Source organism: Erinaceus europaeus, chromosome 9 (assembly GCF_950295315.1).
Source record: "Erinaceus europaeus chromosome 9, mEriEur2.1, whole genome shotgun sequence".
NCBI classification, from domain to species: Eukaryota; Metazoa; Chordata; class Mammalia; order Eulipotyphla; family Erinaceidae; genus Erinaceus; species Erinaceus europaeus.
In genome coordinates, this window is record NC_080170.1 from 54,803,473 (window position 1) to 54,819,243 (window position 15,771).

The 15,771-nt window shown below is 40.6% G+C and overlaps 1 protein-coding gene across 1 annotated transcript in view; it reads right to left on the minus strand.

Annotated features, from left to right (window-relative positions):
* Positions 1-554: 554 nt before the first annotated feature.
* Positions 555-15,771, minus strand: part of MPZL1 (myelin protein zero like 1) — a 70,799-nt gene continuing 55,582 nt past the window's right edge. Inside the window, exons 2-6 of the mRNA XM_007528772.3 lie at positions 14,549-14,715; positions 14,211-14,424; positions 13,563-13,695; positions 10,548-10,650; positions 555-908 (exon numbers count right to left, since the gene is read on the minus strand). Coding sequence (XP_007528834.2) covers positions 807-908; positions 10,548-10,650; positions 13,563-13,695; positions 14,211-14,424; positions 14,549-14,715 — 719 coding nt within the window. The 3' untranslated portion in view covers positions 555-806. The remainder of the gene's footprint in view (positions 909-10,547; positions 10,651-13,562; positions 13,696-14,210; positions 14,425-14,548; positions 14,716-15,771) is intronic.

A 15,771-nucleotide genomic window follows, 5' to 3' on the forward strand; every position in this document is an offset into this window, starting at 1 on the left:
ATCTTTCCTTCAGTGGGAGAGGAACTCATTGCAGGAAGACTTCAGCAGAGAATATAACTGGCACATTTCAGTCTTCAATTGGTATCATTTTCCTCCACAAAGGCCAAGTTTTTTTCCTGCAATTATCTTGATGGTACTGATCTAAAAATATCTAGAAGAAAGTGACCTTTAGCTTTTATTCTCTATTCATCTTGCTATAATGATCCAAAAATTGTTATGTTATACTGATAGGTTGCTCACTGTAAGTCTCCACAACATAAAAAGCTAAAACTGCCACATATTTTAGAAGGGAAAACATCAAATAGTTTTCAGTTGACCCTAAAAACCACAAGCAAACAGGTGCTGTTCCTGCTAAAGACATGCTGGGTTGGCTTCTATCATAGCAACCCCATTCCTTCAGTTAAAATAAATGCTCAGCCTGGTTAAGCCCTTGGATAGAAAGGCCATGTCTACTGGAATCCTAAAAGATCTGCTACCATTTCCGTTAATGTAAGCCAGTTCTAAATGATGACAGCAATGTTTTCAAATTTCCAGATCTCAAAAGCCCCTGAAAGTACAAATCAGCAAAACTATTTATATAAAGTAGAATCATACCATCATTTCACCATGCACCATAGGTTCCACAATCAGAAGATTAAATAGAATATTTATACATATCCCTTATAAGCATCTTTTCTTCCCTCCATGAATAAACATGTTCTTGTTCATGCCCAGGTTTGCAAAGCCACATGTGGTTACCGGCTACATTCTTTGCACAAGTCCAGTTGAAATTTGTTTCCTGCTTAGGATATGATCTGTTTCTTCTCTCAGTTTTTCCGGATATCTGCATATACCACAGACTCTGATTTGTTGATCTTGTCACTGTGATGACCACCAGAATGTTCTAACTGTGCATATATGATTGGGCCCTGGAAAAGAAAGGCAGGATTAGAAGTCTGAAAAAAAACTAGTGTCCCTTCAGGCAATGACATCAGGGTTCTAGAGCATAATATTGTCTGTTTTGAATGTCTTTGAGAAGACTTCTTAGGAACAACAGTCCAGGATTGACTTTAAAGCAATCAGGGTACACTGTAATTATTATTTTTAAATTTCTTTATTGGGGAATTAATGTGTTACATTCGTCAGTAAATACAATAGTTTATACATGCATACCATTTCCCAGTTTTCCGTATAACAATACAACCCCCAATAGGTCCTCTGCCATACTTTTTGGACCTGAATTCTCCTTCTACCCCACCCCAGAGTCTTTTACTTTGGTGGAATACACCAATTCCAGTTCAGGTTCTATTTGTGTTTTCTCTTCTGATGTTGTTTTCAACTTCTGCCTGAGAGTGAGATCATCCCATATTCATACTTCTGTTTCTGATTTATTTCACTCAACATGATTTCTTCAAGGTCCATCCAAGATCAGCTGAAAACGATGAAGTCACTGTTTTTAATAGCTAAGTAGTATTCCATTGTGTATATATACCACAACTTGCTCAGCCACTCATCTGTTGTTGGATACCTGGGTTGCTTCCAGGTTTGGGCTATTACAAATTGTGCTGCTAAGAACATAGGTATACACAAATCTTTTTGGATGGGTGTGTTGGGTTCCTTAGGATACATCTCCAGGAGAGGAATTGCAGGATCATAGGGTAGGTCCATTTCTAGCCTTCTGAGAATTCTCCAGATGGCTCTCCACAGAGGTTGGACCAATTGACATTCCCACCTGCAGTGCAGGAGGGTTCCTTTGACACCACAACCTCTCCAGCATTTGTTGCTTGCTACCTTTTATGATGTATGACATTCTCATAGGAGTGAGTGGTATCTCATGTTGTCTTTATTTGCATTTCTCTGACATCAAAGACTTGGAGCATTTTTTCATGTGTTTCTCAGCCTTTTGGATCTCTTCTGTGGTGAATATTCAGTCCATGTCCTCTCCCCACTTTTGGGTGGGGTTATTTGTTGTCTTGTTGTTGAGTTTGGCAAGCTCTTTATATATTTTGGTTATTAAACTCTTGTCTGACATATGGCATGTAAAGACCTTCTCTCGTTCTGTGAGGGGTCTCTCTCTTTGGGTATTGGTTTCTTTTGCTGTGCAGAAGCTTTTTAATTTGATGTAGTCCCATAGGTTTATGCTTGCCTTAGTCTTCTTTGTAATTGGATTCATTTCATTGAAGATGTCTTTAAAATTTATGCGGGAAAGAGTTCTGCCAACATTTCCCTCTAAGTATCTGATAGTTTGTGGTCTAACATCCAAGTCCTTGATCCACTTGGAATTTCCTTTTGTGTTTGGTGAAATATAGTGGTTCAGTTTCATTCTTCTGCATGTTTCAACCCATTGTTTCCAACACCATTTGTTGAAGAGACTCTGCTTTCCCCATTTAATAGTCTGGGCCCCTTTGTCAAAGATTAGATGTCCATAGGTGTGGGGGCTTACTTCTGGGCTCTCGATTCTATTCCACTGGTCAGTGTGTCTATTCATGTTCCAGTACCAAGCAGTTTTGATGACAATGGCCCTATAATAATACAATTTGAGATCTGGGAGTGTGATGCCTCCAGTTCTGTTCTTTCTTTTGGCAATTCTAAGTCTTTTTCTGGTTCCAGATAAACATTTGTAGCATTTTTTTTCTACTCTCCTAAAAAATGTGGTTGGGATCTTGATGGGGATAGCATTACATTTGTAGATGGCTCTGGGTAGTATATTCATTTTAATGATGTTAATTCCTCCAACCCATGAACATGGAATTTCTTTCCACTTCTTTGTGTCTTTTTCATTTTCCTTGAGTAGTGACTCATAATTTTCAGTATACAAGTCTTTCACTTCTTTGGTTAGGTTTATTCCTAGATATTTTCGTGTTTTTGTTGCTATAGTAAAAGAAACTGATTTCTGGATTTCATCATCTTCTAACTTAGTATTTGCATAGATGAATGCCACTGACTTTTGAATGTTAATTTTGTAGCTTGACACCTTACTGTATTGCCTGATGATTTCCAAAAGCTTCTTGCTGGATTCTTTAGGTTTCTCTATGTATATTATCATGTCATCTGCAAATAGGCAGAGTTTGACTTCTTCTCTTCCAATCTGTATCCCTTTAATAACTGCTCCTGACTGATTGCTATGGCAAGAACTTCCAACACCATGTTGAATAGTAATGGTGATAGTGGGCAGCCCTGTCTAGTACCTGATCTGAGGGGAAATGCTTCCAGTTTTTCACCACTGAGTATAATATTGGCTGTAGGTTTGCTATATATAGACTCCACTATCTTGAGGAATTTTCCATCTATTCCCATTTTTTGTAGTGTTTTGATCATAAAGGGATGTTGGATTTTGTCAAAGGCTTTCTCTGCATCTATTGATATGACCATATGGTTTTTGGTCTTGCTTTTATTGATGTGGTAGATCACGTTGATTGCTTTACATATATTAAACCAACCTTGCATGCCTGGGATAAACCCCACTTGGTCATGATGAACACTCTTCTTAACATAGTGCTGTATCCAGCTTGCTAGAATTTTAAAAAAAATATTTAGTCTTTTATTCCCTTTTGTTTCCCTTGTTTTATTGTTGTAGTAATTATTGTTGTTATTGATGTCATTGTTGTTGGATAGGACAGAGAGAAATAGAGAGAGATGGGGAAGACAGAGAGGGAGAGAAAGATAGACACCTGCAGACCTGCTTCACCGCCTGTGAAGCGACTCCCCTTCATATGGGGAGCTGAGGGCTCAAACTGGGATCCTTATGCCGGTCCTTGTGCTTTGTGCCGCATGCACTTAACTTGCTGCACTACCGCCCGACTCCCAGTTGGCTAGAATTTTGTTCAATATTTTAGCATCTGTGTTCATCAGAGATATTGGTCTGTAGTTTTCTTTGTTGGTTGTGTCCCTGTCTGCTTTTGGTATCAGAGTGATGTTGGCTTCATAGAAGCTGGAAGGGAGTAATCCAGTGTCTTCAATATTCTGGAATAATTTTTAAAGTATTAAATCTTCCTTAAAGGTTTTGTAGAATTCATTTGTAAAACCATCTGGTCAGGACTTTTACTACTGGGAAGATTTTTGATAACTGTTTCAATTTCATTAGCTGTGATGGGCCTGTTCATATTATCTAGTTCCTCTTTAGTTAATTTTGGAAGTTCATAGGTATCTAGGAAGTAGTCCATTTCTTCCAGGTTCTCTAGCTTGGTGGCATATAGTTGTTCATAGAAGCCTCGCATGATATGTTTAATTTCTGTAGTGTCTGTTGTGATATCTCCTCTTTCATTTACAATCCCATTTATTTGGGTCTTCCCTTTTTTGTTTTGTGAGTCTAGCTAAAGGTTTGTTGATTTTGTTCACTCTTTCAAAGAACCAACATTTACTTTTGCTGATCTTTTGTATGGTTTTCTTATTTTCAATGTTATTGATGTCTGCCCTAACTTTAGTGATTTCTGTTCTTCTGGTTCCTTTAGGGTTCCTTTGTTGTTCTTCTTCTAGGTCTTTAAGGTATGCAATCAGGTTATTTATTTATGCTTTTTCTTGTTTCCTAATGTGTGCTTGTATGGCTATGAACTTCCCTCTCAGAACTGCCTTCGCTGTGTCCCAAATATTCTGAAAGTTTGTGTCTTCATTTTCACTGAACTCTCAAAACATTTTGATTTCTTCCTTTATTTCCTCTTTTATCTAGTAGTGTACTATTGAGCTTCCACATTTTGGGACTATTATTAATCTTTTGTTGATTGTTAAGTGTTAGTTTAATTCCACTGTGGTCTGAGAAGACACTTGGGATGAATCAATGCACTTGAATTTGCTGATGCTGTCTTTGTGACCTAACCTATAGTCTACCCTAGAAAATGACCAATGTGGACTTGAGTAGAATGTGTACTCCTGTTTCTTGGGATGAATGGCTCTAAAAATGTCCAATAGTTCTAGTTTATCTATCTCTTCATTTAGCTCCCTCATTTCTTTATTGATTTTCTGCCTGGATGGTCCATTGTAATTATTAAAGCTGATACATTTGTCTATCAAGTTTCATCTACTATTATCTTACTGTTATAAATTATTCAATCTAAGTCATGGAGATCTTAGTCTAAAGGACTAGTGCCAGGCAGCCCCCCTGATCTGATGCTGTGGTCTATTTACATAATCATTGTTTTGCTTGAGACCTGCCCTGCCTGCAGGGTATTGGTTAATCCCACTGGTTAGAACCTTCACAACAGCTGCTATGGAAGCTCCTACCTTCATGCTCTTTTCTCCACCCCCTCTCCTAGCCATTTCCTTTTCCGACTTGCCACTTCCAGTTAAAGATATATATAAAGACGTTGTATCTGATCAATAAGGGCATTACATTTACATTGCGTTCCCACTCCGTCATGAGTTCCTCGTCTCTCTCTCTCTCTGGTGAAGCTAGCCTGGCATTCCGGTGCCCAACTATATGGCCTTGGCTCTCTGTAGCCTCGTGTTTTACGAAGGCACTGTGATTCTTTTTTTTCCCTCTTATTATTTTTCTGAGACCCCTCTGCCATGGGCGACCTTCCTCCTTATGAAGAGGTTTCCCAAACCCTCTACTCTTTTTTCATGAGACAGGTTTTCTATCTCTGGGACATTTTGCTCTGGGCCACACCTTGGTTCCTCATGACCGTGACTGTAGAGCTTGGGAGATGCGTGAAGATTTCCCCTGGGACTTCCTGGACTCCCTCTCCCGAGTCTCCCACAGAGAAGGGCAACTCTAACTTGCAGAGCCTTTTCCAGAACCTTGGCAGTCCCCATGAATGGAGACACATGGTTAGTTCTACTCTCCTGACTCGATTCCTTCTTCTAGGAAGACACTTTTGGGAATGAATGCCTGCAGCAATCCTGCAGGAACAGTCAGAACCAGCCTCACTGGGATTTTGAAGCCCTTTTTGGAGTAGGACGCCCTCTGGGACTCATAATGGAACATAGCGGGATCTACATAATCTGGTTCACAGAGCCCAAAAACAAAACCTCCCTACCGCTTCTCTCTCTTTAACCAGAAGTGGCAAGTTGGAAAAGGAAATGGCTAGGAGTGTGGGTGGAGAAAAGAGCACAAAGGTAGAAAGCTTCCATAGCAGTTGTTAGGAAGGTTCTAACCAGTGGGATTAACCAATACCCTGCAGGCAGGGTGGGTCTCAAGCAAAACAATGATTATGTAAATAGACCACAGCATCAGAGCAGGGGGGCTGCCCAACAGACTAGGTTGGGAACTTCTGATAACTGAAGATCCAGTGAAATCATGAACTTTGGATGATACACTTAAGAAACTAACATACTCAGCACCGGTAAATTGTTTTGTTTTTTTTTTTATAAATATTTATTTTATTTATTTATTCCCTTTTGTTGCCCTTTTTGTTTTATTGTTGTAGTTATTATTGTTGTTGTTTTTGTTGGATAGGACAGAGAGAAATGGAGAGAGGAGGGGGAAGTCAGAGAGGGGGAGAGAAAGACAGATACCTGTAGACCTGCTTCATCGCTTGTGAAGTGACTCCCCTGCAGGTGGGGAGCCAGGACTCGAACCCGGATCCTTACTCTGGTCCTTGAGCTTTGCACCACCTGCACTTAACCCACTACGCTACAGCCCGACTCCCGGTAAATTATTTTAAAATCAGAGTTTCAGTGGTACTTTGTACCTGCATGATTTCACCAATCCTGGTAGACTTTCTTTCTCTCTCTTTTTTAGATATTTGGGCTTTTTTTAAAAAAATTTTTTATTTATTTATTGAGACAGAAATTGAGAGGGGAGGGGGGAGATAGAAAGGGAGAGAGACAGAGAGATACTACTAGTCCTGCTTTATTTACCACCTGTGATACTTTCCCCCTGCAGGTGGGGACCAGAGGCTTAAACCTGGGTCCTTGTGTACTGTAATGCATGCACTTAACCAGGTGTGCCACTGCCCGGTCCAAACCTGGGTCCTTGTGCACTGTAATGCATGCACTTAACCAGGTGTGCCACTGCCCGGTCCGCCTAGTAGACTTTGTTAGAGACAAAGGAAAGATACATTGTACAGTTTACACTGTTCATGATGCTTCTCCTTTGCACGATGCTGCCATCTGGTGGCCAGTAGCTTAAATGTGGTCCTCACTCATGGTAAAGTGTGTACTCTACCAGGAGAATTGTCACCTGGCCCCTTGAACGGATACCTACCTAGAGCACAATTATTTTAGTCTGGTATCATCAGAAATTGTAAAACGAAGCGTTTTTTGATATCTAAGATCATATAAGTCTTTTTCCTATCTCAAAATATTATTCAGGAGAACAGGAAAGTAAGGACCCATTAGAAATGTAAAGAAGGGGACTTCCAGGTGGCATGGCCATGGAATACAGGGATCGAATTGTCTCTTCTCCCAAAACATCAAATAAATACAACAAGAGATCCATCTGTAGCCATAATCTACAGCTGAAAGCTCTACAGCCTCAGGTGCATGTGTGTGTGTGGGGCAAAAGGGGTGTGGGTTGAAGAACAGCAAAGTCAAATCAGAAATGGGGTGTGTGTGGGGGGAAGACAGTACTGAGCTGTGCCATTTTGGCAATTTTACTTTAATCACAGCAAACAATGAAGGTTGTTCTGAATGATAGAAGAAAAGAGAATGTCATATGCTTTACATTGGTTTGTTCTAGCCCTCCCCCCCCCCAAGAGAATTGGATCAGTCCAGTTAATTTCGTGGCCCGCTTGGCCCTGCCCCAAGGAACCCCGAGAGAGGGTTCCTGAGTCCGAGAGTTCCTGAGTTCCAGAGTTGAAGAGTTCCTGAGTTACAGAGTAAGAGAGAGTTCCACAGTAGGAGAGTTTCAGAGTTCGAGAGTAAAAGAGAGTTCGAGGGTTCCTGAGTTCGGGAGTAGGAGAGAGTGCTTGCGCAGCCGCAAAGAGACAGCAGAGTTCTGTTTGGTGATTAGTTTGTCTTAGTTTATGAATCGTTGTTCCTGAATAAAGATACAGCTTCCCTGCCCAGCCGTTGTCTCCGCGTCTCTGTTACCCGCCCGTGAAGCTAGCCCGGCCAGCTGGAGCCGTCTGAATTTTAACAAGAGAATGGGGCTTAAAACTTCTCAATCTTTGACTCAGCGGGTATTTAGCCTTCTGAATTTAATGCAAGGAAACAACATAAAACAGAGCATTTGTGACCACAAGACAGCCCAAAGCAACCTCTGCGGATTATACAAACAAGAGAAACCTAGAGATCACAATAGCACCACCTGCTGGCCATAAAAAAAAATCACAATTCCTAGCCATAACCTAAACTCACTGAGGCTAACTGTGCAATCCAAGAGACACATAGAAATGAACAATTAATGAGTTTGCTGCTGTACAAATAGTACAGATAGTAAATGTTGGACTATGTGAAAGCTTGGTAGAGCTTAGGGAAGCTCTCCCATCCTTGGATGGAGGTCTGGAAAGACACCCCTTTTGTTAGCCTCTCTCCTTATAGAGATGAGCCAAGAGGGAAAAGTCTCCCAGACTCAGTTTCTCCTTGTTAGTCTCTCAAGCTCACAGAAATCCTACAGGCCTTTCACACTTAGTTTCCCCTGCTGACAGGCCAAATGGTTGCCTGCTTTAAGGTTCACTCAAAGTTCATGATAGGCACTCAAAGTTCACACATCCACTTCAACTTTTGATCACAAAGGAGAACACACCCTATCAACACCCCTAACACCAGACAGTGAAAAGCCCCCAAATCTTATTTCCTTGTGTCCTTTGATGTCCTTAATTTACATAAAGCCTTGTTTTTCTTTCTCTATCTCACCTTACTGGTTCAACCCTTATTCTTCTCTCAAATGCCTTTGGATAATTAAAATACCTGCATCAGGAGACTAATTGTTTTGACCTTTATGTATCACATCAACTCTTGTCATACCAGCCCCTTACCATAGGGGCAAGCTGACCTTTAAGAAACCTGTAATTTCTGACGTATTTTGTTCTTTGTTTAACTTTCTATATAAACCCAAACCCACCTTAAATGAGTGTTTGTACCAAAATACTCCCTGATGCCTCCTGTCTGAATCTCTGGGCCCCTTAGAGCCAGAGAGGGAGGGTTGGTGACTTGCTTCCTGGCTGGATCCCCTCCATGGGAGTGCCAGCAAGTAAAAAGACATCTGGGATATATAATCAATTCTGTCACTAACAGTGTATTTGCCTTTAGTAATTTACTATGTATGACATGCTCAGTTTCCACACCACATATAACAAAGTAGGACCTGGGTACTTTTTCCCACAAGATATTGTTATTTTTTAATTCCTCTTACACCCATACTCCACACCCCACCCATAGCACCTGTTCCAGGCATAGTTACAAACTCAAATTCTTTAGGATATTTTTTTTCCCCACAGAAAAAGAATTTTAGAAAAACTAAGCTACAGGGCCTGGGTAGTGGTACACCTGGGGTCGCACACCTAGTTGAGTGCACATGTTACCATACACAACAACCTGGATTTGAGCCCCTGCAGGAGGCAAAGCTTCATCAACATTAAAGCAAGTACTGCAGTTGTTTCTCTTTCTCTCTCCCTGTCTATCTACCCCGCCCCTCTCAAGTTCTCTCTGTCCTATCAAAGAGAAAAAAGGAAGAAACAGTCACCAGGAGTGATGGGTCTGTTGTGTAGGCACTGAGCCCCAGCAATAACCCTGGTAGTAAACAAACAAACAAACAAATAAAAGAAAAACTAAGCCATAGAGTTTCTGCCATGACCCAGGTATACAGTTATAACTGCATGGACAAAATGCCATATTAACCATAGTGACAGGCTCCATGCTAAGTTCTGGATGACAATTAATTCTCCTCCGTACTTTCTATAAGAAAGTAGAAATCTGGGAGTCGGGCGGTAGCACAGGAGATTAAGTGCAGGTGGCGCAAATCCCAAGGACCGGTGTAAGCATCCCAGTTCGAGCTCCCGGCTCCCCACCTGCAGGGGAGTCGCTTCACAAGTGGTGAAGCAGGTCTGCAGGTGTCTACCTTTCTCTCCCCCTCTCTGTCTTCCCCTCCTCTCTCCATTTCTCTCTGTCCTATCCAACAACGATGACAACAATAATAACTACAACAATAAAAAAAAAGAAAGTAGAAATCTTTCTACAAGTAGAAACCAAAGACTTTCCTTGTTTATCCAGTCTAATCATTATGAAGTAAATATTTCAGTTTCTTCTCAAGAATCCATATAAGATAATTGTTCTGTTTTATTTGAGAAACCAAGACTATCAACTTTTCTCTGCTACTTTGTCAAATTGGGTTTCTCAAAACAGAATCTAGTTCACTAGATTTATCCCCTGAAGCAGTGAAGGCAAGTCTTTTACATCTGAGAAAATCAGTTCTGATTCTATGTGGGCCAGGAGCACATAATTAATGGTGTTTTGTGGCTGATCAACTGGTAATAGTTTGGTCAATCTTCTCCACATGTCCTCTCCAAAAACTCCTTTGTTCCCCTCTCTTTTTTTATCCTGTCCTTCACTCTCATTCTCTTTCAAGGCTAGAGTTTTTTTTCTGGCATCCAGGGAAGGGATAGACGCAGGAAAGAGACAGATCTTGTAAAAGGACAGACAGAGTAGCACAACACAGGGTCATCCAGGGCAGGACTTCACTTGGCCATTACCTGGTGAGATCCAGAAGGCAGGCTCTTTACTAGGCCCTCAGTGTCGGAAGGGGACTTCCTTGGACCCAGCTTAACTGGTGACAAACTCTCTGAGGTACTGCAGCTAATGAGATAGCAATTTGGAGAACAAATATGAGACAGAAAATTAAAATAAATGGAAACAAAATGCATAAACACATGTGGTAGAAGATGAAGCAACAAATATATAAAAACAAAACACAAAACAACAAGCACCAAAATGATCACAGATCTTGAAACTCTTCATAATTCTGACACTCACTCTTCCAAATCAATAAATCCCACCTTTGGAAATGGGGTACAGACACCAGTATGGTGTCTCCTCTTTGTCTAAGTTTACAGTGACTATGATACTGTCTATAAATACACCTATCCTTTCACAGCTTTTTCCTTTTCCTGCCACTAGCCCTCCCTACATAAAGGGTTAAAGAACAAGTTCTACATTCTTCATGGTAATTTGCTTTCATGATCACCAAAGGTAAATCATTTCTGAATGTGTTTCAGAAAAAATAGGCACACATCTGGGAGCCTCATCTGGCTAATCTCTTTTCACCTATTCCTTCATCTCCATATTTTCATTCCCCAGCAATACCATAACCAAATCAAAGATAACCCAGGAAGCCAGGAATATAAGAGGCGGAAGAATGCTCCTTTACCCAGAGGTGATGAGAAGTAGTAGCTCATCAGTAAATGGGAAAAGTGAGTACCAGGAGGGAACTCACTAGGGATTCTCAGGGTCAAAGGTTATCAGAGGGGCCAGGTGGTGGTGTTACTGGTTGAGCTATGTGTTACAATGTTCAGGGACCAAGGTTTAAGACCCAGGTCCCCACAAAGCTTCACAAGTGGTGAAGCAATGCTGCAGCATGACCCCTCCCTCTCTCTCTCTCTTCTGCCTCCCCCATCTCTCTTCCCCTCTCAACTTCTCTTTGTGTCTATTCCAAACAACAACAAAAAGGTAGTTAGCAGGGCTTAAATCCTTCTTAATACATTTAAAGGAAAAAAAATCTTGGGAATTTGGGGAGACTCATATTTTTTTCCTATTTTAGTATTTATTAATTTTTATTATTTTTTAAGTTTTTATTTATAAAATGGAAAACACTGACAAGACCATATTTTTAAGTGTTATTACTAACCAAACAAAATATCCTAGACCTTCACTGAAATAAGTTATATGCTCCAAACCAAAATGACTTGAACATTCTAACACAAAGAGGGTCACAGTCATCAGTGACCAGTTATGGAAAAGGAAATTAAAACACAAACAGGTACTTTACATGAAGAACAAATATTCAGATGATCACAGATCTCTATGTAACCTGACAACCCAATTTCATTAGAATGGAAAACAACATGGTTCCAGTACACACATACAACATTTTCGTGGACAAAAGATAATAGCTGCTGGGTTAGTTCAGAGGCAACTGGTTAGATGTCAACAAAAGAGATAAACTGAACACACATATAGGAATCTAACCGCAATGGGTGATGTAATTAGTTACCATGTGTCTAGTGGGGATGGAAGAGGAGACCCAGTCCCTTTAGAAGCTCATGTGGAATAAGTCAGCTTTCCTTAAGAAGTGGAAGATAAACAGGATCTGATCCTGGCACAGCATGGTAGGGAGGGGGGAAAAAAACCAAAGTAAGAAGAGCAGCATTCATTATGCCATGCAGGATTGATTCTAAAGTACATATTCCTGCCCCTTTATAAACCTAAAAGCAAGAACTACAGAGACAATCATGTCTCTGTGCTGGGTTAGTTCCAAGTTGAAAACCCAAATTCTGGTTATATTTAATTATAAAACACTCACCATGCAAGAGGGTAGATATAGCCAGCAGAATAGCATTATTCCAGGCAAGTACTATGTGAACACCACAAGTTGTTAAATATGTCAGCCCTAAGAACTACAGCAGCAGAGCTAAGAGAGAGAAGTCCTGACATCCGCCAACAAAGAGGATGGAGCATGCAGTCCTTAAACCACACGCCTTTTGGGAGGATCAAGGTCATCCAGAACACTTGAACAAAGCTCATGCTTTATAAATGTGAACCAGCCTTACCACATAGCTTAAGAAGTTAGATCACCAACTGGAGTGGGGGAAAAGATAAGGTTTTCCAATTAGAAACACACTCATACTCAAATTGTTGTCTTTTAAAAGTCACAGGCAAAAAAAAAAAAAAATCTACTCTTTATTGCTTTGAGTGTTCAATTCTCTCTCTCTCTCTCTCTCTTTTTCTTTTTGCCTCCAGAGTTATTACTGGGACTTGGTACCAGCACTATGAATCCATCACTTCTGGTGGCCATTTCCCCACCCCTTCCCATTTTGATAGGACAGAAAGAAATTGAGAGGGGCAGGGGAGAGACAGACACCTGTAGACATGCTTCACTGCCTGTGAAGCGTCCTGGCTGCAGGTAGGGAGCTGGGGGCTCGAATACATGTCCTTGTGAGAGTCCTTGCACTTTGTACTATATGTGCTTAACCAGGTGCACTACTGCCTGGCTCCTGTGTGTTCAATTCTCAATATTATAGTTTAGATGAGTCCAGTCAGCCACACATGCATTCAAGAATGATTAAAGCCATAAACCTGTTTCCAAACTTAAAAAAAAAAAAAAAGAGTAGTGCTACCTCATCCGATGAGGGTATGTGCAAGAAGTTATTAGCAGAATTCTTCTTGATTGGTATTTTGTCTGTCTAACTAGAGAAAAGAATCTTACAAGATTACCAGAAGATGCATACTAATCTCATAACATGTGAGTGAAATCTGAGACCAAACACTACTTATAAGGTGGGTGGGGCTAGAACACAAGAGCAATCTTTACCACCAAACCTTAGAAACAGCACCAAGCCAGTTCTACTTATCCAGGTACCTTCTGAAGGAGTTATCTGATTCTAACAGGAGAGCAAACTTCATTAATTCTTCATAACTCTTCCTGTAAAGAATACCCATTTTTGTAATCCCACTGTTTTCCCCTTCCTTCTCTTAAAAGTAGAGGTTCTTACCCAGTATAATCCTGTTTGGAGTTTCTCCTTCTGTACATCACAGCCAAGACCATGCCAATGAGTAGGGTGAGGCCCAGGACCACAGCAGAAATGATGCCCACCACTGTCCACACCCTAAACACTGGCAAACTCTCTGGAGAAAAAAATAATTGTTTAAGCACTGATGCCATAGAGAGAAGGAATAGAATGTTACGAAATCAATAAGTAAGTGTCTTCATTTAGCAGCTGCCATAGAACTAAGTATGCCTCTAAAATAAAAGTGAGGGATATAGACCTCTTCAACAAGGCAAATGTTCTTTTCCGAAATCTCTTTCCTGCTTATTCTCAAAACTACAAAGAAACAGCTATTTTGCTTTTGCAAATGTCAGAACCTTCTCCTGGAAAACAGTCTTAATTTCCATACTTCTCACTCTACCCAACCATCTCATTAACAATAAAAAATTGATATTCCAAAAATCAGCTCAATAGATCTCCCAGATAGCAAGTCTATAAATGAAGAAATGGGACACTCCTGCTTATGGGTTGCAGGACAAAAACAGGGGCTTAACTAAATGGCAAATGGAATCTAACTGAAATGGAACTCTGTCCCCAACTAAATAAGACCAAAAGGACTCTGCATCACTACTGTAAAAAACACTGAGGCAGCACCTTTCTCCACAACATGGAGCCGAATGTGTCCTAGCTGAGCAACAATGTCAGGGGGGTTTTTGACATCGCAGATATAAGTGCCATTGTGTACAAACTGCACATTTTCTATGTTGATTGATGCATCTTTTTTGTCGAGGTCTCCAGCCCAGGTGACTGTGTCCTTAAATGGTGGGTAATTGCCAACAAATGATTGGCCTTGAGAGTAGTGGAAAAACTGCAATTAGAAGCAAAGACACATGAGTCAGTCTCAAAGGCAAAGTTCTGGAGTCAGGAACAAGCAGGTTTGGGAGGTGCACACAGAACACAGGATGGGTCACACCTGGCCCATGCCTTCCTACCGACATAGCCTTGTCTGTACCCTCGGGCTTGAAGCTCCATGAGATTGAAGTCAGAGTGCCTGTCACATTGGTAGACTTGAAGGTGCATGTCAGCTTCCCCTGCGTCCCATTGGCCACAAAGATTTCTTTTGGTGTAAACACTTCCAAGGCTGATGTACCAGCAGTCACTGCAGAGATTAAAAACGATGGTGTAAAAGCAGGAAGGAACAGAAGCAGCATTTTATTTTTAAAAAATTATTTATTTATTTATTTATTTATTTATTAGACAGAAAGAAACTGAGAAGGGAGGAGGAGATAGAGAAAGAGAGACACCTACAGCCCTGCTTCACCACTTGTGAAGCTTTCCCCCCTGCAGATAGGGACTAGGTGCATGCACCTAGGTCCTTGGGCACTGTAATGTATGTGCTTAACCAGATATGCCACCACCTGGGCCCCAGAAGCAGCACTTTGTGTGTTTACTAAGAACAAAAAACAAACAAAAATAGAAACTAATAGTATTCTGTGTTGTTATGTGCTGCTATTTCTGGAAAAAAATATTCTTAACTTTATTTAGTAGGACAGAGAAACTGAGAAGGTAAGGGAATGGTGAAGGAGAGATAGAAAGACACCTGCAGTATTGCTTCACCATTAGTGAAGGTTTCCCCCTGCAGGTAGGGACCAGGGGCTTGAACCTAGGTCCTTGTGCATGCTAATTACATGCATTTTACCAGATGTGCCACCTGGCCCTCTGGAAAAATATTCTTTCTTTATTTATCTTTTATTGTCATTGGAGTTTTACGCATCCAGGTGAACTTTTAAAATAGAGACACAGCAGAGACAGAAGAAGAAAGGGAAAGACAGGATAGTAAGGAAGTTTCTCCCAGTGTTGTTGGGGACAAGCTCAAACCCGGGCAACGACAAAGCAGATACCCTGCCAAGTGAATAATTTCTGACAAAATATTCTATAGCTGGGTTCTTTTTCTTCATTTTATTATTATTATTTTTTATTTAAGAAAGGAGACATTAAAAAAAAACTGTAGGATAGGAGGGGTACAAGACAGCAGCTGGGTCCTTCTTACACAACAAGTAACTGCTGCTGGTCTGGGATTGGTTTAGCCTTATGTTTTAGAAGATAATTCTACTAGTTTAGTTTTTAGCTAATATGTATATTTTCTGTGTAATTATAACTTTGCTTTTAGAGCAAGTTTAGGATTACAGAAAAAATAATAACTTTATTTTTAGAG